The sequence below is a fragment of the Haliotis cracherodii genome, unplaced genomic scaffold (assembly GCF_022045235.1).
Source record: "Haliotis cracherodii isolate W230 unplaced genomic scaffold, xgHalCrac1.p SCAF_11, whole genome shotgun sequence".
Lineage (NCBI taxonomy): Eukaryota > Metazoa > Mollusca > Gastropoda > Lepetellida > Haliotidae > Haliotis > Haliotis cracherodii.
In genome coordinates this window covers 37,253,931-37,279,205 of record NW_027266266.1, presented here as the reverse complement: position 1 = coordinate 37,279,205, position 25,275 = coordinate 37,253,931, and the positions used below count along the sequence as shown (strand labels likewise).

Here is a 25,275-nt window from a genome sequence, read left to right as displayed (position 1 = left end):
GATCAGGAATGTGGGCTGGTGTCTCCCCAGTGCACATGGTGCTGGGTCCAACATGGAGGGCCAGATCAGGAATGTGGGCTGGTCCAACATGGAGGGTCAGATCAGGAATGTGGGCTGGTGTCTCCCGAGTGCACATGGTGCTGGGTCCAACATGGAGGGCCAGATCAGGAATGTGGGCTGGTCCAACATGGAGGGTCAGGTCAGGAATGTGGGCTGGTGTCTCCCCAGTGCACATGGTGCTGGGTCCAACATGGAGGGTCAGATCAGGAATGTGGGCTGGTGTCTCCCCAGTGCACATGGTGCTGGGTCCAACATGGAGGGCCAGATCAGGAATGTGGGATGGTCCAACATGGAGGGCCAGATTTGCATTTTGAGCTCCATCGCTCATATTTCTACCATAGCACAGAATTTCTCTTGGTGTGACAGCTAATCATTTGGATGGGTTCAGAGTATGTATCATGATAAAAATGGAGAAGAAATACACTGGATAATCGGGGATGTCTTTTCTGCTACTTTTGGGTTACTGCATCAGTCAAGAGATTTTGCAACTTGTAAAGTTTGTATCTTTGTTATTCACAAAAAAAATTATCTTAATTGCTTTTGTAAGGAGTCATGTTGCATGGTATTTCAATGGTTTGTACATTATCTTGTGAGGATATATTGTTGATAATTTCGCTAATTGCAAAATTACAAAATAAGTACTGATCACAAGTATTGCCACAGCTGAGTGAATTACATAGCCCGATGCTCCACCTGAAGTCATCACTTGAGGAATCTAGCCTCACTATGGAGTATGCAAGCATCAAACGCACACACAAAACGGAAAGTATCTCCCTACTATCTATACCCTTTCAGAAAACTATATTTACATCACACAAAAGTCACATGAAATGAGCACATAACTAGCTCCAATACCCACTCCAGCGATATTGACATAGTGTTACAAAGGGCATACACAACACATGCACACTGTACAAATTGGTTGACAATGACAGGAGGGTCGGGCAGTTTAGAGGCCTGATTAGGTGGGCTATGCAAGAGCAGGCAGCAGCAAGCAGCTTGTTCCCCAACATAGCTGTGTTTCAATTACCATCGCCAAGGCCTGAAATTAAGTAAACACAGTGCATAAACTGAGCATTTTTTCTACAGAGGATATCCCTTTGAAGTTTCTGCACTCACAGACAAATATGCTACGATAATACCCTGTGAAAAAAAGATTGTTTTTGTTGTTAAGATTAATTGGGCTGTATGCACAGAAAGATATGATGTTCATGATAACGTGATTAGCCCAGAGAAACGGTCTCGGCATGTGTCGAGAATTATACATCAAACAGCTAGTGCTACTGCAACTTGTAACAGTTTGGGGGGGTCTGTCGGGGTCTGTGAGGTCTGATAAGACCTGCTGAGGAACAGGGGAGTGATGTTATATGGTCTTGTCATCAGCCCATCTATCTATCTCACGTGAAGATAGTATTCCTTGAAAAGACATTTAACCACAAACACTTCACTTTTTTTAAGTCAAGTCATAAAATACCCCTTTGAAATATTCATGACTATCTGCTTTCAAACTGTTTGTAGCAGATGATGGTTGAAAAACATTTATACAGAATTACAGAGTAGCATTTCTTTGATCTGTGCATGATGGCAATAATATTCCCATTTCATCAATATTTCCTGCATTAAGAATTTTATCGCCTTCAATTTCCCAATCCATTTATAGAAAATCACCATCGTGAAATAATTTCATTTTGGGGCTATTTACAAATAATGATGATTTGATTACAACTATATAGCAACAGTTTCTAATCATCCTCCATGATCAGTCAATACACTGTCAGGATGAAAAGAACAAATTAAAGCTAGCCATGTCGAGGAGAACATCTAAAGACTATTATTCCCCCCCAGGGATCTGGACATCACGGGAAATATATGACCAGACATCATTCAAAACACAACTGACTTTGTGGTGGAGAATTTGATACCACCACAGGGAAATATTATTTGATATGCTGGCCAATCAGGTCATATTATGAATCGCTTGACTCCATGTCCACAAACAAGATGAAGAATTGCAAAAGCTACATGCAGAATGATTGTCAGTTATAGCTTTCTGTTCTTATATGTTATTGCAAACCTATTTTCGATTTCTATTATTACTGACTGAATAATCTGACAGCTTTATTTCTCATTTCCAAATTTTCAAATTTACATTACATCGACACTGTTGATTCAAGCCATATCTAATGGTTTTATATCGCTCAGAGTATTCTCAGCAACAATGCTTCAAAGAAGAATTAGGAATAACAAAAGGTAATCTTTCCATTGCTGAAAGTGATTTCAGGGTCTGTCATTTCCGGGTCATGAATAAGGCATGGTATCCCTTGATTAAACTTAACATGCAAATAAAAACAAGTCCCAAGGTGAAACAGTTGAAAAACGATAGACATGGTCATGAAATTTGCATGACAAACAGCACTGAAACATCATATAATCCATATTAATATCATCCACCTGTTCTTCAGAAAGAGGAAGAATATTCTCGGACCCAGACAAAGGGAGAGGAAGTGTAGATGAATGGCAAGAAACTTTCACAGGTCGTAAATTCTTACTGTAACTGTTAACAAGCCAGTAGTTCTTCATGCTGACCTCAAAGAAATGAATCTTGTGATGGAACACTGCTTGATACTCGCGTTCTTGGATGTTATGAGATGCTAAATAGGTAGCATCTCTTAATTTTGCTTTTCTCCAAAACAGGTAAAATGCAAAATGGGTTGTGAACTTTTCAAAGGCTAATAAAATGTTTTTTAAATTTACATCAACAGAATTGTTTCAAAAATAAAGTTTTCAGCAAATATGAAATTTTAAAATTCTAGTAATAGGAATTGATCTGCACAATTCTCCCCTGACTGAAATGGTTATAGGAGCAACCCAAAATGATTCCAGCTAACGCATGTCAACCACCCAGAGCGTAAATTGGGTTGAAACTAAAGTCTAGTGGGTACATTTGGTGTTACCAGGGATTTATCTTGACCTTCTCAGAAGCCGATATTCAGACCCTGTTCTGTAACAAATGACAGTATTTCATCAGATTTTACAAAAATAATGACACAAAAATTCACATTTTCAACAATGTCAAAATATTTTCCCAATTTGGCTGCTATGGTTACTTTGTTTGGAATCCTGTATAAATCCCTGTTTATCCACTGTAGTAACAGACCGAAGTCAAGTTAGCAACAGACAGGAGCTGAGTTAGTAACAGACGGTAGTCAAGTTAGTAACAGATAGGAGCTGAGTTAGTAACAGACGGTAGTCAAGTTAGTAACAGATGGGAGTCAAGTTAGTAACAGACAGAAGTCAAGTTAGTAACAGATGGGAGTCAAGTTAGTAACAGACAGAAGTCAAGTTAGTAACAGATGGGAGTCAAGTTAGTAACAGATGGGAGTCAGGTTAGTAACAGACGGTAGTCAAGTTAGTAACAGACGGAAGTCAAGTTAGTAACAGATGGGAATCAAGTTAGTAACAGACAGGAGTTGAGTTAGTAACAGACCGGAGTCAAGTTAGTAACAGACGGAAGTCAAGTTAGTAACAGATGGGAGTCAAGTTAGTAACAGACGGGAGTCAGGTTAGTAACAGACAGGAGTTGAGTTAGTAACAGACCGGAGTCAAGTTAGTAACAGACAGAGTCAAGTTAGTAACAGATGGGAGTCAAGTTAGTTATACGGATGTTCCTGAAAGTACAGCCTCACCCATGCTTCAAGAGAGATAGCAGTTATTCTGGCGTCCAAGGACTCTTAACACCATTTCTCTGCTCTTCCTGCCAAATCATTCATCGTCCTCAAAGTGGCAAGCATAATTACCAAATAGAAACAAACGACCAGAAAAGTATCAACTTGAGAGAAACCCTTTTTCTATCTTCCTTTGTAGGAGAGATCAAAGACGAGTCAAAGCACCTAAACTACATGTAAACACAGCCAGGGGGTATTTATAGATGGGAAAGCGACCGATTTGCGCAATCAAATGGCTACCTAAGTGATTCTGAAAGTGATCGGAGACAGGAGGATGAACATTACCTGTTTGCTGAGTCGCGTTTTGATCGTCCCTTCAGGCTAGGCTGTGATGTCAGAGAGCAGCCTCACAAACTGACAGGTGGCAAACGGCCTCAGAATGGGTGACAATATGCTCCTATGATGTGACAATAATGTGGACACATGTGTCAGTAACCTTGATGGATCATCGTTCAAAACTGCCACTACATGTCTTAATCAAAACTTCCTTCAAATCACTCTTGTCATTTTGAAAAAAAACCACCACACAATTTGAATATGTCAAAATCGCCTGCCAGACAGGCATGTCTTGTGATGGGCATACACAAGTTCCTGTTCTGGGTCCAGTCTACCCTGCTCTTCACTTTACTGGCCTCTTAACAATAGAAACTCACAAAAATATTCCTCTTGCATCACAAGGAACTTTTTTTAAATCATAAATCACAACTGGTATATGTGAAAATTTAAATTCTGTTAAGAAAACTTACGTTATGACACTGAGATTGTACATCAAAGAGAACAACAAAACAGCTGCAAAGTAATGCATTCTGGGTAGGCTGATGGTAGATAGTGTGAGCACTGATCTACATGTCCAGTTATTCAGGTAGGAGATGGTCCTCCCTGTGTTCAGTCAGCCATTTAAAAAACTGGTGGCCATATTAGTATCAGTAACTGCAGGGTGTTGGCCTCATGTTTAGAACATTTTCGTGTCATGTCACTTGGGTTCAATATTTGAAGCCAATTTCTGGTGTCCCTTCCCTTCATATTGTTGTATTCCTGCCATATCTATCTGTCTTACGCTGTGTATCTCCCTCCTCCGCCCTCCCTCCATCTCCCTCCCTCCCTCCATCCATCTCCCTCCCTCCATCCATCTCCCTCCCTCCATCCATCCATATCCCTCCCTCCTTCCATCCATCTGCCTCCATCCATCCATCTCCCTCCTTCCCTCCACCCATCTCCCTCCCTCCATCCATCTCCTTCCCTCCATCCATCAATCTCCCTCCACACATCCATCTCCCTCCCTCCATCCATCTCCCTCCATCCATCTCCCTTCTTCCATCCATCCATCTCCCTCCATCCATCTCCCTCCGTCCATCTCCCTCCATCCATCTCCCTCCATCCATCTCCCTCCCTCCATCCATCTCCCTCCGTCCATCCATCTCCCTCCCTCCCTCCACCCATTTATCTCCTTCCCTCCATCCATCCATCTCCCTCCACACATCCATCCATCTCCCTCCATCCATCCATCCATCTCCCTCCTTCCTTCTCCCTTCCATCCATCTCCCTCCCTCCATCCACCCATCTCCCTCCATCCATCCATCTCCCTCCCTCCATCCATCTCCCTCCCTCCATCCATCCATCTCCCTCCATCCATCCATCATCCATCTCCCTCCCTCCATCCATCCATCTCCCTCCCTCCATCTCCCTCCCTCCATCCACCCTTCTCCCTCCATCCATCCATCTCCCTCCCTCCATCCATCCATCCATCTCCACCCATCCATCCACCCATCTCCCTCCATCCATCCATCTCCCTTCCTCCATCTCCCTCCCTCCCTCCATCCATCTCCCTCCCTCCATCCATCTCCCTCCCTCCATCCACCCTTCTCCCTCCATCCATCCATCTCCCTCCCTCCATCCATCTCCCTCCCTCCATTCAAACATCTCCCTCCATCTCCCTTCATCCTTCCATCTCCCTCCATCCATCCATCTCCTTCCCTCCATCCATCCATCTCCCTCCACACATCCATCTCCTTCCCTCCATCCATCCATCTCCCTCCACACATCCATCCATCTCCCTCCCTCCATCCATCCATCTCCCTCCCTCCTTCTCCCATCCATCCATCTCCCTCCCTCCATCCACCCATCTCCCTCCATCCATCCATCTCCCTCCCTCCATCCATCTCCCTCCCTCCATCCATCCATCTCCCTCCATCCATCCATCCATCTCCCTCCCTCCATCCACCCTTCTCCCTCCATCCATCATCTCCCTCCATCCATCCATCTCCCTCCCTCCATTCAAACATCTCCCTCCATCTCCCTTCATCCATCCATCTCCCTCCATCCATACATCTCCCTCCATCCATCTCCCTCCCTCCCTCCATACATCTCCCTCCATCCATACATCTCCGTCCATCCATCCAACTCCCTCCCTCCATCCATCTCCCTCCCTCCCTCCATCCATCTCCCTCCCTCCATCCATCTCCCTTCCTCTATTTCACTCTATCCATCTATCTTTCTCCTATCTCTATCCATCTATCTCACTATCCATTTATCTCACTATCTCATGCTATCACACTCTATCCATCTCTCACTCTATCCATCTCTCACTCTATTCATCTCCCACTCTATCCATATCTCACTATCCCTATATCTCACTCTGTCCCTCTACCTCACTCTATCCATCTCACTCTATCCATCTCACTCTATCCATCTCACTCTATCCATCTCTCACTATCCCTCTATCTCATGCTATCCATCCCTCACTCTATCCCTCTATCTCATGCTATCCATGTCCCTCCATCTATCTATCTCACTTTCTGTCCATCCAAAGGAATCCTGGTTATTTCCATACCTACCCCATTATCCTCACAGTGAGAAAAGCAACTTTGTTACAGGCAAATTCTTCAGGTCCAGAATGTCCTGGGAGAGACTATACATATACACTAACTGCGTACCCATTCTCACAGCCCAACCCCCTGGGGAAGACAAGTATAGGGTATTTGATAATTCTCATACCCAAACAAAACTGGGAGAAAGCAAGTGATGTCCTGTAATCTTCTTCTCCCTCATTAACCCCATGGGGAAAAAGGCAAGAGATGTCCTGTAGTCTTCTTCTCCCTTATTAACCCCATGGGGAAAAAGGCAAGTGATGTTCTGCCGCCTTCTTCTCCCTCATTAACCCCATGGGGAAAAAGACAAGTGATGTACTGCCGTCTTCTTCTTCACAAGTTACATTGTGGTTCCTTGGGGTGCAGAAAAGTATGACTGTTTGAATCATTAACCAACATCATTGTTGCTCTAAGCCTCATACATCCCCAACATTTCTATTCTGGTCAGAAATACACACCAAGTTCAGAGTGTCCATGGTTGAACATTGAACATTTTCTGAATATTTGCAATATGACAGCAATATTTCAGCTATAGGACAGCGGTCTGTAAATCATGTCTGGATCAGACAATCCAGTGATTGACATGAGCATTGATCTATGCAATTGGGATACAAAGACATCACCACCCGATCCCGTTAGTCGCCTCTTACAACAAGCATGGGTTGCTGAAGACCTATTCTAACCTGGAAATCAAGTGATGTTATGCCACATGTTGCTAGTCTTGGACCCCTATGTCCATAACTTGTACTCCTTATTACTGAGAATCCCCCAAACAATGGACCCAGGTAAATCCCTGACCAAATTCTAAACAAGGGCAGCAGAAATGATGAGCAAACACACTGAGTCACTTCTACTGAAGAAGAAGATAAAACTTGCCTAATGTAATTCACTTCAGAGAAGCTTAACAAACTCCCCATCCTCATCTTCAAATTACTACCAACCACAGTCCCAATGGAGCTCAACCAAGCTGACAGAAGGGCATGAATAAAGAAATTAAACTTGAAAAAAAAGTTTAAGCAAATATAGGCTTTACATGCATAATGGGCCACCATCTTCAAAGAGATTCCAAAACATGACTCTTTAATAATAATTTTAGAATGTTTAAGTCTGTTTGGTGTAACTTGATGAAGTCATTGAAACTGCTGATAGGCTGTCCCCGGTGTCTATTCATCAGTAGGGAGGACTCCCCTCTTCTATGTCCTTGCTATCAATGGGTTGACCTGACCTCTGTTCCTCTTGAACCGATCTTGTTTCAAAGTCAACGAACCATGTCAAGGTCGTGCATGCTTCAACTCCTGGTCTAAGTGACGTTTTGTCCTGAATGGCGTACTAAAAGGTGCTAAGAGTCAGGGGACATCACCAAAGGCTAATATTCTACTGTAGAGATTGTATCTAGTCGATACTGCGCCAGTTTGAACGTGCATTCACACCAGCTCATGATGTTCCCAGTTACCAGTAGATGGGATCTATCCAGAATATCAGCAATCACTGAGCCAGTTTAACCATCTTTGTAAAAGAATAAACATTTACAAAACACATCAAAACATCAGGGGTCCCTGAATACCAACAAAGACTTAGCTATTCTGCCCATGGGTGTTCATATAACAGGGCTTCTGAAAGGTTAATACCCAGAAGGGCAACCCTCCGCAGTTAATGCCCATCTGAAAGTGTCCATTGAAAAATGGTTTGAAATCTAATATACCTTCACATTCAATGAACAGGTGCTCTACCTCAGAAGGAAGCAAAGAGATGGAGTTGGTTAACATGACCCGAGATTTATGGGAGGGAAATAACAAGCTTTCAATATCGTAAATGTTGGTTCAGTCGTACCAGAATAGATACCTTGTATAACCATGTAAGCAAACCAGTGCTGGTAGAGGAGTAGAATCACCTCCTTTCTCATCCTATCCCATAATACATGTGTAGGCAGCTTATTAGGCTAATGAAGTAATGAAAATTAGTGATTGATAAGAAAAGGCAAATTCTGGGATTTTTCTGCGATTTTTCTGCAATTCAGCGGTAAGTTACATTTTCTGGAAATCTTTCCATGATCTCAGAATCGTAGAATGCATCTGGGTCTGACAATGGCAAATCTGGGATCCTGCTACATGAGAGGGAGGCAACACTTCAGCGCCTTACCTTGCTGGGCCACCTGGGCCCCCTGAGTAATCAAAGCCCTGTGTTTGTGTAAGTAATCGTTACCTGAGATCCCTACTGTAATTACACTAAACAAAGCACAGGACAATGTCCGCTGATTAAAAGGGTGAATGTTTCAGGAAGGCAGGTAGAATGCATTATCATTTTCAAGGTGAAAAAAAAACCCTGACTAAACAACTGGGATTGTTCTGGTAATGTTTAAATGAGTGTTTCACATAGATAAAATTACCTTGGATGGTGCAGTTGGATAGATGGAGACAGTCCCAACTGTTTAAAGAATATAATTATCTATGTTGACATTAAACTGACATTAGGGCGGAGAGTAAAGACACTGTCATTACAAAAGCTGCTACAAATATCTGGTACACAGCTCATCTTATACTTTTGTTCATATCATTTCCCAGTATGACTACAATAATAACATTTGCATCATGTTACCGATGTCACCTTGTTGACAGATGTTCTTGGAGGATTCAGACAGGAAAATAATTGATTTCTCATAAATCTTATAAATTATCAAAAACAGAGTTTACTTTAGGTTATTTTCATTTAGAAACCCTTGAAAAAATGACAATAATAAAGCAAAAACTACTTATTATACCGTCAAACACTGTTGTGTCAAAGTTGAAAGGCCAAACGTAAATACTTGGAGTTATCCGAGATTCAACACAAACAAAAACGATGAATAAAGAAGGAATACGAAGGGACCAAGCTTCCACTCTGAGACAAATGTAAGTTTGACGCCACAGTGTTCAACTGTATTGGTGAGCACATTTTCTGTCAATCAGGGCATTAATTATTTCTTCTTTTTTCATAACATAAAATTTGGCTTTTCCAGTAAAAGAATGGTCTGGCTAAAGATCGGCACAATATTTACTAATTTCAACATCTACAAAGGAGCAATGGTTGACACTTAATTACAAGTAGTGCCTACTGGTATTACAAGTCCAATAAATTCTACATGTGTTAAACAATGTTAAACCCAGAATATATTTTAACTATTTTTTTTGTATGTACACTAGATATATTTTCAGTACTTTGTTATATTGTTAATTATTTCATGTACAGTTTATCACATATATATATATATATTGTTTTAACTGTGTCACATAAGCCACCTTACTGGGCGTTACGATGTTACGCTGACATATAATACCATAAAATCTAAAAATTATAACGTGAGGTGAAATCGGGTTTTCGTCACGTTCAGGATTATTGCGCTTGATTATAGCGACGTGCATGCATGAATGTGTGTGTGTCTGTGTACTAGTCCAGACTAACGCCGATTATGGTGCAAGGCCACTGAGATACCATGCCACAGTTTAACATGAATACCCCACCCAGATGACTTTATACTCCGAATCCACCCGTCCTTGTTTTAGCCCCTTAATGCCAAGCACCAGGCAGGATAACAACAAGTACCGTCTTTTAAAGTATTTTGGTATGATGTGCCCCCGGGCATCGAACCACAGACCTTCCTCTCTCTGGGCTGACACTATTCACGGAGCAGTCCTAAAAATTACAAAGTCTGACATGATGCTATTTCACTGAAAATGTTCAATCAGTGAAGTTAAGAATAAAACAAATTACTGTAATTCCTCCAATAAGAGCTGGGTATGTAGCGGCGTACAACAGTTCGTTCAAAGAGTAAGCATCAGTAAGCAACTGAGGTAATCAGGTAATGAAGCTTGGTTCATACAAAACTTGACCCACGAAGTCTGAGGACTTTTCAAAGCAACGATCACACCTTGCAAGCTTAAAGTCTGGCCCACCTGTGATTTGAAACAGATTTATTAGGAATTTCTTACTTCATTCTATAATGCCAGCATGCCTCCATTAGCACATACTCTATTATTCAAGTCATCACACCAGCATTGCAACATTTGTTATCTATATGTTCCATGCTAATCTATTGCTACACAATGTCACCATTTATTAATTCAAATAGGAGTTAAGAGAAGATGACAAATCCCTCTGGCCCCCACAACTTCGAAAGAACAAATACCAACTTTCCAGAGATATGATCCGGACTAGCCTGTCTCTAGGACACGAGAGAATAAACTAAAAAAGAAGTCCAACTCAAGTTTAGAATGATTTGTCAAGTCTAGATTAGTCCGGGCAAACACTCCACTTGAATCAAAGTCACACTTGTTGCCATGGAAATGGGAAGAATAAATATTCTTTACAAAATCCTTAAATAGCAAAAGACACCAGAAGATCTTTGTGTGTGCAAAAGTTTCATGAATGAATACCCATTAGTGTTAGTTTATAGACATGATTCTGACAAAAAAGGATTACAGATGGACAGACGGATGGACAGACAGATGGACAGACGGCTGGACTACCATTACGATATTCCCCCTTACTACATACCAGGGGGATAATGAGTGAGTTGGGTTTAATGCCGCTTGTAACAGTATTCCAGTTATATCATGGCGTGTCAGTTTAATGTGGAAGGAAAGCCTGAAGTGATGCAGGTCTCAGACGTTTACCACTTCGGTGAAACCCACGAGCATGGGTATGGTGCTGACAAACCTAGAAACATATTCAGGGCAAACTGGGATTCAAACCAACAATCATAGGTTTCTGGCACAGCGAATCGCAGCACCTTAGACGACTGGGCCACCCGTGCCCCCCACCAGGGATATAAAAAAGCATTTATTGTAATATATGTAACAGAAGTGTTTAGGCCAATTATATGGTCTTTTCAAGTGTCTTACTGTGTTTGTAGCTAAACACTGAATTCAGTAATAATCCATCTATATGAAGGTGGCCTGTAAATCAAGTCTTGATTAGACAATCAAAGACAGCCAAATTCAAGGTCTTTTCGTGCTTCGGACACATTTTTCGTAAATCAATGTTTTCAAACCCAAAAAAGTTTTCAAGGATTGAAATAAAAAAATTAGTCTGGCTTTTTTTTATGTATTAACCAACATAAATGAAAATAGTATTCATCCTGTACTTGGAATACTTAAAGCATAAATATCTTCTGTGACATATTACTTTAATAGTTCATAGCAAAGTTTTGTGCAGACAAAAGTAACTGAAAGTAAGTATTTCATATGAGTGCACATACAAGATGTGAGACTACGGTAAACAAGACTTCTCACCTATGTTTATATAATGAAGATACTGCATAAACAGACTCCACATAGATACTGCATAAACAGACTCCACACAGATACTGCATAAACAGACTCCACATGCATACTGCATAAACAGACTCCACATAGATACTGCATAAACAGACTCCACATGGATACTGCATAAACAGACTCCACACAGATACTGCATAAACAGACTCCACATTAATACTGCATAAACAGACTCCACATGGATACTGCATAAACAGACTCCACATAGATGCTGCATAAACAGACTCCACATAAATACTGCATAAACAGACTCCACATAGATACTGCATAAACAGACTCCACAAACACACTGATAAGAAAAATAACACCATTGTTGACACACTTTAAGACAGATGTCTTACTTTTGATAAACATTATCATCCATTTTAAAAAAACACAACTGACTTTGCTTTTTTTATACAATAAACCTACAGATATATCCACCCAAGACACAAAGATCCGGGGTAGAATAGGTCTTCAACCCTTGCTTGCCGTAAAAGGCAACCATGCTTATCGAAAGAGGCGACCAACGGGATCGGGTGGTCAGGCTCGTTGACTTGGTTGAAGCATGTCATCGATCCCAACTGCGTGGATCGATGCTAATGATATCACTCACTGGATTGCCTGGTCCAGACTCGATTATTTACGGCGTTAAACAACAACCCAACCAAACCCTGAGACACATGGATAGGAACTGTATATGTTGAGTAATCTTAGACTTTCAGTACTTTCACGTGTAACTTTGCCATGGGTTATCTTGCCAACAAGATGCTAAGGTTTGTTCCCGTACAAAACAACTAAGCACAAACAAAAGGCTGTTTAGGCCAAGAATACTACTCAACATCTGCTAAGGACCTTTGACTAAAGGTGACTATCCCAGTCCTTAGCAAATCTTGAGTGGTATACTTCATCATGATTGTGGAATATCTGTACTTAATATAAATGTAGGTCCCAAAACAAGTCTTGCACTATTTTACAGCAATAATATTATTTTTTCTTGGACTTGGGTGTCAATCTGCCACAGAAAAAAATTCTTTTTAAGCTATTTTTTTTCAAATTTTATGTCGACTCACCTGTAAAAAACAAAAAACACTGGCAATGTAAAATATCAGTTTGAACATTTTTCATGATCAACAAATTGATAATTCCCTCATAGAGAAAATACACGCCAAACACAAATTGAAAGTAATGTTTGTCCCCAATCACTTGAAGAGTTGCCAAGAAATTAACGCTAACTCTGGCAAGCTCTATAAGTGGATTCAAGGACAAGCAAATGTGGCTGTACATCCTGCTATCACACCTGGGCTATTAACAGGTACCGCAATTATCACTTCACGGTCAATTTACTGCGAAAACCTTCCAGCCAACAGTAAGTGGATAATTAACACGTGCACCTCTTTAGACTACTGAGTAACTAATCACATTGATCAGTCAATAAGTACTTAACTACTTTAACTAGTTCTATTATTGTGCACTGACACATGAATCACTGCAAGATTCTATCTTATACAAGCAGGAATAATTAGGTTAAAAACATGAATTTTTCTTTAATATGGAACTGAGGATACGGCCAATTTCAAAAATAAATTAGCCATATATTCCTATATAACTGAAACTTACTTAAAAAAACCAGGAGATAAGCATGATAAGTATTATCAAGGCCACATATATTTATTTTATCAAATGGGTAATCGATTTTCTCAGTCAATTTGCCCATAGTCAAGGGGGCAAAGTGAGAAAAAAAGTGGACTTGGTTAATTTCCTACAACTTCTACTCTCCGTATTTACATCTCTAAATAAAAGAACCACCCTCATTTCATTTTCATCCCCAGCTCTTGGTAAGAGAGCTCCTTAATACTCAAGGGTTCCTTTTGAAATGATCGTTATTTAGAATTGTACATAACTATATTCTGTGTCACTTAACTCACTACTACATACATGTATGAGGAGTCCACTCCCATACCCCTGCAGGAGCTTTAAAGCATCACTAAACGAATATACCGACAGCTCTAAACCTTCGTCCATCTCTGCTTGTTCACATGGGACATGATTTCAGCTGGTAGTTCCGATTTTGTCCACTGAAGATTAGGCAATCCTTATTGTCCTAAAAAGTTTTATTCAGTGGTAAGCATTGATATGGGCTCACTACTGAGGGCACCAACTGAAGAGCCTGCTATGCTGCTATATCAATACTTGAAATCCATCTCATTTCCTTATTCTAAGGCTCGATCTCATTTCCAGCAACATCCATCTTCAACCCTAAGGCTGAGATGCACTTATCCTTCCGAACTAATCCACCAACCTCATACTGTCTCTAATGAAACTACTGGGAGGGTGAAGAAGGTGGGAGGGGATCTGAGAGGTTGGGGTGGAGTTGTGCTGCCATGGTTACCAGACTGTATTGCTTTTTATCATCCTTCTGTGGTCTATCAAGTTCCACTTATCTTTCTGGAAGACGAGCTGGGAATATATTGATAAACAGGACTCAAACTGACAACACACAACCGTAACAAGTCATTACCAGCCTCTATCAATTCTCTTGTGAGGAAAATAATGTCAGTCTCGCGCAGTTACTGTCCACTCACTCAGTGACCAAGGTGGTTGATTGCTGACTTAATGGCTTCTCTGCTGCTATAATCCAGGCCGAAAATCTGATGTTCTGGCAAATATCAGAATAAGGGGTGAGTTAGTAGAGTTGAAAGCCTCTTGGAACAGTGGCAGTTATAGCCCGGCATGTTAGCCCAATGTTGGTAGAAAACACATAGTGACACTTCTCATAGACATTTACCAGTTTGGTGAAGAATGCAGATGGTGGTGTCTTGCCATGGAGAGAAGAACCCCATTATGTGTTACAAAGAGTCAGAGATCCGGGTAGATAATAGGTCTTCAGCAACCCATGTTTGCCCTTGGAAGGAACTATGCTTGTCGTAAGAGGCGACTAGCAGGATAGGGTGGTCAGGCTCAGTGACTTTGTTGACTGTCAATCATTGGATTGTCTGGTCCAGACTAAATTAGTTACATATCACCATCATACAGCTGGAATATTGCTGAGAGCAAACAAACAAAGAGTGAGGAGTATTTTATGCCCCTTTTAGCAATAGTAGTGCAATATCACAGGGAGGGGCGGGGGGACCCAGAAATGGCTTTCTACGTGCAGAAACAAACTCGGATCCCCTGTGTGATGAGTGACCGTCTTAACAATTTGGCTACCCCACGGGATAGCTTCTTGACAAATTATCCATTGAGCTGTTTCAATAAAAGCAGATCATCCTTGTTTAATTACTTCAATAAAAACTGCAGTTAATAAGAATAAAATGTACACCAAAGCAGGACATAACAAAGCGTTCAACATTTTTAACATTGCAGAAATCAAACCTGGGCCTTCGGCATGACGAGATCACTTGACCACTATTCCACCTCTATCTTCATGATAATGATACAACTAAGATTTACGACAACACTAATAATAAAATGCTGATATATCATGAAGGAAAGGTAATAAAAGAAATATAATCATCATTTGCCATTCATAACCCATTTTACTTTACTTAGTCATATGTTTAAGTCTCCAAGTAACATTTGTACGAGTGTCTTAATGCTTCGAATGTCAAAAGGAGGTAGAAAACAGCCATAGCACCTCTACGCTCGTCTTCTTGCCTGAAAATTTAATCTGTCAGGTGTATTCAGCCCAAGTCAACAAGCTATACAGGGGTTTATCCCGGCTGCACGACTGCCGGCTAACAAAACACAAGGGTTGAAAAGCATGGAATGCAACCATCGGTCCCTTTAACACTGCCGCTATCAAGCACACAACACGCACTCGCTCTGTTGACAACACAGCCCATTCATAACAGCCTCGGCGTGGAAACTTTGTACAACTTTCGCGTCTTCATGTTTCAGTTAAACAATCTAGAATTGTTTTAAAGGTTACATTGTGGTACGTATCAATAGTGTAAACAAGAAATCGCATCCTTGCCCTTGATGGACACAGGTCGGGAGGGTCGGCTGTCCGCGCATGAAGCAATAGGTCGACCCGTGAATATTTCACGTGCAGCACGGACCGCTCGTGCTGTGTGATGTACTCGTGTGGTGACGGGAACAAAAACACGGATGTCTCACCTGCATCAGCTGTCCTTCAGCGCTGACTCGGGGACCTGCAGCTGAGAATTCGCCATTCAGTCGGTACGATCTCGTCTTGTATTCGCCATTTTCCACAGAATTGTACAGTACTATCTCCAGAATTCCAGTGTTTTGTGTCATTCCACGCGATGCCACTAACATACACAACAACAAGACAACCAGATTCATCTTCCCGGAACGTCTCCGGAGGTTAGGACGCGGGACATCGCTTCCCTGAGTCTCCTATCGACATATACACACCCGCACCCTCTCTCGCCACTTCTCTAGCGGTAAGCTAGCATACCAGTCAATGGCGGCGTGCATCAAAGCCTTTGGAGAGTCACGTGGTTTATAGGGTTTCCCCGCCTACGGGGAGAGACACGAATAATCTGTGCCGACCCCACCGTGCTCGCTTAGCTTCAGACCGAGCAAAAAACACCCGCCTTTGAAGTTACTGGCGTACAGAGAATTTGTAAACAGGGAGTGAAATCATAAATGTCAGGTTCGATATGAATCGTACAAATATGCATGGGTAATTGAAAAAAACAACCTTTACCGTTAACGTTTTTTTCCTTTCCACACACACTATTCTTATGTTCATTATCCACTAATTGCAAAAACTGTTTCGATCAATAGTCTTTGATACGGCATCGATTCGTTCGAGTCCATGAAACATTTATTATACACCTTGTTGGGTCGGTGAGGTAATGCTGTTTGTGATCGTCTTAGAGTTCAATGGGAGCAATTAATGGGTGGGGGTGACAAGGGGAGGGTGAGTCCGAGGTTGACACGTAAAGGGAAGAAGTGCGCACAGCCTGCATGAACTTAAATCACTTTTGATTCTCTGCCGTGTGAAGTTCACGGCTTGTATTGATTCAAAGCAGGCGTTTAAATAGTGTTCAAGAAATACAGGTACTGCGGTGGATTGAGTTTATTTCAGTGATTCGATATACCTTGACTGCATTCCGAAATCTGCTATAGGTGTAGTGAAAGGACGGTGATTCGATCCCCGGACGCGTCACACCATAAATACATGAAAAGATGGCACTTGCCTCAACTCAGCCTGGTGCTTGGTATTAACTGTTAAGGAGATAAAACAAGGACTGATCGGCTGGGTATCCATGTTAAACTGCAGCATGGTATCTGAGTAGGGTAGCACTATAAAACCGGCATTAGTCCGGGCTGGTATACAAGCAGCCACACACACATACGTTCATGCACGTCGCTAAATAAATACATCATGAACGCGACGTTAAATCTGATTTTATCACCTCACCTCACCTGCTATAGATACTGTGAACAAGCAGCGTATAGGTATTGGATGCACGCTCTCTGCTATTCAGTGTGTCCTTCAGTGTGGTCCAGCCTGGAGAATCATTGTATAGTATAGAGACTCACTAGTTAACGCACTGAGAGCGTGCTAGAAATCGTGGGTTCGAATCCCGGTTTGCGCTGTTAATGTTTCTCGGGATGTCCGCACCTAACCAGTGCTCGCGGGTTTCCCAATAGTGGTAGACATCTAAGACCTGCATCATTTCGGGCTTTCCTCCCACATCAAGTTGACACGCCAGCTGAATTTCTTCTCAAAGCGGCGTGAACACTCACTCATCAATGAGAGCTGATCTCAGAAATTAAACAAAGTTCAAACGCCTCCCCGTCGTACACCCACTATAGTAATCAAACGGTTAGGATTCTGTGATATCCTGAATAGCTTAAACTGTTCCTGTCATTTACAAATTACAAGTTAACATGTTTTGTTTGTTTGTTGTTGAAGGCCGCACCCAGCAATACTCCAGCTATAGGACCGTTAGGACGGCGGTGTGTAAATGACATCATCAGCATCGATCCACGCTATTGGGATACGATGACATGCTTCAAGCAACTCAGTAAGCCTGACCACCCGACCCTGTTAGTCGGCTCTTACGACAAGCATATTAACATGTGAACAGACTACCACCTATATAGTGAGAACACAAAAACCTTAAAATGAAAGTATACCGGTAGTTTAGTTTAGTGTTTAACGCTGCACTCATCGAAATTCCAGCAATACCACGGCGGTCAGTAAATAATGGAATCTGGACTAAACAATCCAGTGACTGACATGAGCATCGATCTACGCAATTGGGATGCTGTGACTTGCATCAACCATGCAAGTCAGCGAGCCTGACCGCCCGATACAGTTAGTCTCCTCTTACGTTTGTTTGTAGTTTAACGCCGCACTAACACTATTTCAGCCTTAAGACGGCGGTCTGTCAATAATCAAGTCTGGACCACGCAATCCAGTGATTGACATCATGAGAATCGATATACGCAATCAGGATACGATGATATGCCTCAACGTCAGCGATCCTGACCACCCGAGCCCGTTAGGCGCCTTTTACAACAAGCATGGTTTGCTGAAGACCAAATCTAAACAGGGTAAAAAACAACCGAAACGAAAGTAACTGGTCATGTTCTTATCATATACAAAATGAGCATCTTTTAGTAGCACACATATTTAAATATTTATGGTGTTTTATCGGGCTTTCGCTGGGCCGATTTCTTATGCTGTTGGCTTTAGAATTTAAGCCAATTCAAAATTTCAGATTTTCCTGTTGTTTTACAGCAGTTTGAAAAAGAAAGAAAACACTTACCTTCTCATAAACCCCAAAACACATATCAATGTCTTAACGTAGTCTCTCTTACAGGGGCGGTCGGGTAGCCTAGTGGTTAAAGCGTTCGCTTGTTACGACGAAGACCCGGGTTCGATTCCCGACGTGGGTACAATGTGTGAAGCCCATTTCTGGTTCCCCTCCGCCGTGATATTGCTGTAATATTGCTAAAAGCGGCCTAAAACCATTCTCACCCACTCTCTCTTACAGGACACGGAGTATACAGTTGATAAAACATTCACCCCTTCTCAGTCCTAACATACTATTCGCTTCCAATCTTCAGCTTAGGAAACTAAGATGCGTTTGGATTCCTTTATAGAATTATGTTTATTCTACCTTATATCAATGTATATACAACTGCATTTCGGGGCTATGTAGTAGCCTATAGGCTTAAAACTACTCTGGTTGATCTTCACAAGTGTTCTTGTGTGTACACTGTCAACTGACTGATCAAGCAATGTTTTAGAATTAAAAGCAATGTTATTCACATAATCTTAAGTATTCTTTGGTCTCAGTAATTGATAATTGGTAAATTCACACGACCACGGTTATTTTGTGAATAACGAAACTGTGTTAAACAGTGTCTGTGTCGTACTTGTTTTGTTTTTTTCAGCCAGAGCATATAATGGGGGAGGCTGTTTATTCGAAATACAGTAAACTACGGTTATAACGAACTAAAAGGGACCACTAATTATAGTTCGTTATAAGGTTAGTTCGTTATACGCATATATACCGCCTATATACAGCAAATGGACGGGACCAAAAAAAAACAGTTCGTATAATATCCGTCAGTTCGTTATAAGCGTGTTCGTTATAAACGTAGTTTACTGTAGTCATTTTTGAATTGTGTCACTAGGATCATGTGACCACACTCGTCAGTTTTGTCTGATATAGTCGAATTGGAAAACACATTTGTCGTAGAAATTTGGAGAAAAGCAAAATTATTATTTTTCTTTAAGACCTTTTGATATGGGCTTTGAGTTTGCAGTGTACAGCAGTGTATAAACGGTTACACCAATATCAAATGACACAGGACAGTTCACGTGTCAACTATCTCGTCTCTATGTCCGGGAGCAAACAATTTAGCTTTCTTAAATTCCTTGGTGAAAAGAATAAAACGTGTTTCCGGTAACGCGACCAACAAATCATTTCATTTACGACACTGACATTTTATCACTTTTGAAAGTAATCCGGGACACTAATCAAACTTATTTAAAAAATACTTTAAATTAATTACAAACCACATGTCACCTGGAACGCGAGCATTTTTATCGTATCACAGTCGCCCAGTTGTATGCATCAATATGAAGGCTTCTTGTAACTGCTGTCCGCATGTTCTTCGATCCGGGTTAGAATAGGTCTTTAGCAACCCATGTGTGCCCTAAGAGGCGACTATGCGTGCCGGTAAGAGGTGGTTAACGGGATCGGGTGGTCAGGTTCGCTGACTTGGCTGATGCGTGCCATCGTATCCCAATTGCGTAGATCGATGCTCATGATGTCAATCACTGGATTGTCTGGTCCAGACCAGATTATTTACAGACCGCCGTCCTATAGCTAGAATATTGCCGAGGTCGGTGTTAAAAAACAAACAAACAAACAGCCTGTTGTTAAGTTCCTATGGGCAGGGGTGATATATCTGGAATGCTGTTCAAAGCGGCGTTAAATCCAACTCACACACCACCAGCAGGTATATAGCATTGACAAAACCTTTTTCAGTTGTCGAATCCTTAAACCTGGAACATTCCATTCAATCATGGCAGATGTATACTGAATACATCCAGCACATTATGGGGCGATGGGATAGCCCGATGGTTAAAGCGTTCGCTCGCCATGCCGAATACCAATTTCGATTCCTCACATGGGTACAATGTGTGAAGCCCATTTCTGGTGTCCCTTGCCGTGATATTGCTGGAATCGTTAAAAGCGGCGTAAAACCAAACCTACTCCAACACATTTATGTGTCAAGGATTGTTGTCGGTGGCTCCTCTGGGTTCAGGGGGTATGGTATATTTAACGTAGCTTACATGTCTCACTGTAAACGCACTTGCTTAACCTTCATTAATATTAGAGTCTCCTTTTTTTCAAGTTGTAGCCGTCTGGGGCAATCACGTCGAGGCGTGCATGCATATTAAAAAAACCCGGTAAGCTAATCTCACACCAAGATACACTTACATTTAATTCTAAACATCATAATCTTGGTGGTGTATAAACGCATGTAATGACATCTTTTTTTTAACAGCGATTTCAAGTTTACCGAAGTCGAGTCCAAGATTTAAAGACTTGACGCGTCGCCAATCTGATTTTGGTACATTTTGAGGTGAAGTGAGGTGAGGCGAGTTTAAATAAGGTTTAACGTCGCGTTCAAGATTATTGCACTTATATAGCGACTTGCATGCATCTGTGTCTGGCTGTTTGTACTAGTCTGGACTAATGCTGATTTTATAGTGCTAATCCACTGAGATACCATGCCGCAGTTTAACATGAATACCCCACTCATACACAGTGTGCTGACTCCGAGCCGACCAGTCCTTGTTTTAGCTCCTTGATGCCGAGCATCAGGCAGGGTAACAACAAATACCATCTTTTAACGTCTTTGGTCTGACGCGGCCGAGGATCGAACCTCCGACCTTCCGCTCTCCGGGCAGACGGTAGACCACGGAGGCGGTCTTTGTAAATTTTGAACTCAAATACTGAGAAATAATTATCAGCCCAGCCCAATTAATCCGGCCCACCCGATTCCTGACAATTCCCACCCCTCCCATTTACACACCTGGAAAAGATGACGCGCCATCCAGTTATGTATCCGTCATGTTCTTCTGGTGTCGGAGTGGGCAAGTGGTCAAACCGCCACGTGCTGAGATCATATCCCGCCAGTGAACGGGTTGCCATTCAGCCTTGGGATTGATCTTCATCTGTAAACCTCATTGCCGGGATGAGGTCTTCCTAGGAAAAAAGTAAAACCTCCCTAGAGGTTACCACAAGATAGAAAGATACCTACATTACAATAGGCAGAAGTGGCAGTAGGTTTATGAAGTGTTGCTACTAGCCCTAGTGGACATGTGCACTCAAAAGAACCCACCCATCCGATGGTAGATGACCAGATGGTGGAAACACGAATACGTCCATCCATTCGAAACACAAGTGTCACCCTGGGCAAGTGCCTTACAAGTGCAGTTAAAATGTGCAGGGAATGGGTACCTGATATGTGAGGTGGATGTAAAACCCTCTGAAGCGCATTTGAGTGAGTGAGTGAATGAATGAGTGAATGAATGAGTGATTTGTGTTTAACTCCCCTTTTAACAGTATTCCAGTTATATCGCGGCGTGTCAGCTTAAAGTGGGAGGAAAGCCCGAAGTGATCTTAGATGTTTACCACTTCGGTGAAACCCACGTGCACGGGTATGGTGCTGACAAACCTAGAAATATAATCGGGGAGAACTAGGATTCACATAATAATGAGAAAAATAATTTAAAAACAGAATGATGATACTAATAATAATAACCCTCGCTCTTCTCTCAATCGTTTATATTTACCAATCATAATGGGCGGGCGTGGTTTGATTAAGGCGGAGGCTCTTCATGATAGAATTGTATTGTGCACTTCCGCACACATTTATTTGTCTGATGATCCTCTTGTGAAGCATGTCAAGACTCATGATAAAAACAAGGCATTCCACGGTTTTCGTAAACGAGCCAAGGATGTTGGACATAATCTCAATGTCAGTGTTGATTTTGTTCATGGTTCTGTACTGCTGGATGGTACAGAAATGAGTGTCAACCAAGTGAAGTGCCATATCAAATCGGTCCAGACTCAGTTTTTCAAGGACAGGCTATCTGATCGACCACTGCAATGGGCAGTGTGTTGAGAAGGTCAGCAACCCTGCAAAGTCCTTCGCTTGGATGAAGTCGGCTGGACTGAAAAGTGAAACGGAAGGCTTTCTGTTTGCTGCTCACTTCCCACTCGAAACCGGCAATATGTGATTTTGCATCAAAATGTAAATTTGAAATTCAGATTATGCAATGAATTTAATGAGACTGTCCAGCACATTGCCACTGGATGCCCCTCGTTAGCACGGACACGTTATCTTAAGCGACATGATGGTGTAGCTGTGGTTTTGACACAGAGGTCCATCCATGGTACGACACGGAATATGTAGAATGATGTAAATGATGAATACCAAATTCTTTTGAATAGACCCGTATACAGCCTCAGACGTTTCCAGGCCAACAAACCTGATCTTGTCCAATGAAATCATTTATATCTTTGAACTTTCTGTCCCTTTTGACACTAATGTGATTGACAAGATTACGGAAAAACATGGCAATATGCGGACCTTGCTTTTGAAATGTCTGGCTTACATCCCAAGTACCAAGTTGTCCGACTCCCCATTGTTCTCGGTGCCTTAGGTTTGGTACCTCCCAATCCGGTGACTGACATTGGGAGAGCACCCGGGTTTGCTACCAGGAATACAGCCCTTCTGACAATCTGGGTAATGCAGAACGCTACAGTTTTGGGTAGTCTCGGAAAATATCTGGGTGGGTTTCACTAGGCAGCGCTTCGTGGGAGAAGTCCCATTCGCTGTCTGGGCTGCGTTTGCGGCCATAACAACAACACTTTCTATTTTGTTAAAATCACCATATAATTGCAAATATAGTGCATATGGGGCTTAATTATTATCAAGTGGAACGTTTCGAACAGGACGCTGAAATCAAATCGTATTCACAGAAGCACACGTAAAATATGTACTCATGTTCTGGGGAAAAAACACTATCAGTGACAGGTAAAAGAGAATGAGTATTACGCCACTTTCAGCAAAGTTCCAACAACATCACGACAAGGAATAACTAAAATGGGCTTCACATGATGATAGGAGTAACTTACAGTCACAGTATTCACGACACGAAGGTAGCAAATAAATCAGAGAGTTATTTGCCATAGAAGATGGACAAGGAAAATATGCCTACTTTTGATGGAAGCAATCAGGAGTGTAACGCCTCAGATAGCTACGTTAGCTACACAATGGACATAAGGCATTCTAAAAATAGGTGCATCTCTATAACTATCGTCGTACCTGGATGGTTACAGACAATGTCTTCATTTCCCACTGAATTTGTGTTCAACTCAGCCAAAAGTTGCGCATCTGGTTGGTTGGCCACTGGAAAGCTTCCTGGCTCGGAAAATGCAGAGAAACACATTCTGCAAAAGCTCGGGCAACATGCCGTGACCCGGATTCGAACCGGGGTTCTTGCGGCCACAACGCAAAGTCCTAACCACTAGACGATCACGGCCACCTGTCACCCTGTTATCAGCAAGGCATATTAGCTCAAAACATTCTTGGTTCTGTAACGGCTTGAACTTGATTTCTTTTCACTGTCTTCACAAAATGCAGGGGTAAATTACGTCTTTCCTAAAGGCAACTAAAATATACGTAAATCAGGAGTCTATTTCCAAATTTAATTTGCTGAATTAAAAGGTTTTGAATAGTTTCAAGTCAAATGGTTTTATGCATTGCTTTGAAATGGGCCGACCTGTAAAAGTAAACGTGTGTGCTTTAATGGAATATTGAAATATTAATGATATCCCCAAAAAGGTGTAGATGCCGAGACCAGGATTCGAACCTGGGTTCTTGCGGCCACAACGCAAAGTCCTAACCACTAGACGATCACGGCTGTTCTACAACCTGAAATGGCCAGCGATTTATACACAGTTTCAGCTTTTCCTTCTTACAATTATAGTCTATAAACACATCGCTTTGTCACAGTATAACGTTGATGACGCCCTCTAAAAACAGCAGGAAGTCCCGAACAAGTCAATGAGCAGAGAGTTTCCGTCATCTACTTATTACACTACAAATGTACATGATGATAGGAGTAACTTACAGTCACAGTATTCACGACACGAAGGTAGCAAATACATCAGAGAGTTATTTGCCATAGAAGATGGACAAGGAAAATATGCCTACTTTTGATGGAAGCAATCAGGAGTGTAACGCCTCAGATAGCTACGTTAGCTACACAATGGACATAAGGCACTCTAAAAGTAGGTGCATCTCTATAACTATCGTCGTACCTGGATGGTTACAGACAATGTCTTCATTTCCCACTGAATTTGTGTTCAACTCAGACGCGTGAAACTCGGCCAAAAGCTGCGCATCTGGTTGGTTGGCCACTGGAAAGCTTCCTGGCTCGGAAAATGCAGAGAAACACATTCTGCAAAAGCTCGGGCAACATGCCGTGACCCGGATTCGAACCGGGGTTCTTGCGGCCACAACGCAAAGTCCTAACCACTAGACGATCACGGCCACCTGTCACCCTGTTATCAGCAAGGCATATTAGCTCAAAACATTCTTGGTTCTGTAACGGCTTGAACTTGATTTCTTTTCACTGTCTTCACAAAATGCAGGGATAAATTACGTCTTTCCTAAAGGCAACTAAAATATACGTAAATCAGGAGTCTATTTCCAAATTTAATTTGCTGAATTAAAAGGTTTTGAATAGTTTCAAGTCAAATGGTTTTATGCATTGCTTTGAAATGGGCCGACCTGTAAAAGTAAACGTGTGTG

The 25,275-nt window shown here is 41.9% G+C and overlaps 1 protein-coding gene and 3 non-coding genes across 4 annotated transcripts in view; all 4 read right to left on the bottom strand.

The window, feature by feature from the left end:
- The window catches only part of LOC139456458 (E3 ubiquitin-protein ligase ZNRF3-like), a 77,168-nt gene extending 60,832 nt beyond the window's left edge, over positions 1 to 16,336 (bottom strand). The window contains exon 1 of the mRNA XM_071238184.1: positions 16,063 to 16,336. Within this exon, the coding sequence (XP_071094285.1) occupies positions 16,063 to 16,251 (189 nt within the window). The 5' untranslated portion in view covers positions 16,252 to 16,336. The remainder of the gene's footprint in view (positions 1 to 16,062) is intronic.
- A 7,593-nt stretch (positions 16,337 to 23,929) lies between these two features.
- Trnah-gug (transfer RNA histidin (anticodon GUG)) lies at positions 23,930 to 24,001 on the bottom strand. The gene has a single exon. It is a non-coding gene; the product is annotated as a tRNA-His (tRNA).
- Positions 24,002 to 24,310: 309 nt separating this feature from the next.
- Trnah-gug (transfer RNA histidin (anticodon GUG)) lies at positions 24,311 to 24,382 on the bottom strand. The gene has a single exon. It is a non-coding gene; the product is annotated as a tRNA-His (tRNA).
- Positions 24,383 to 24,942: 560 nt separating this feature from the next.
- Trnah-gug (transfer RNA histidin (anticodon GUG)) lies at positions 24,943 to 25,014 on the bottom strand. Its single transcript has one exon. It is a non-coding gene; the product is annotated as a tRNA-His (tRNA).
- Between the last annotated feature and the right edge of the window lie 261 nt (positions 25,015 to 25,275).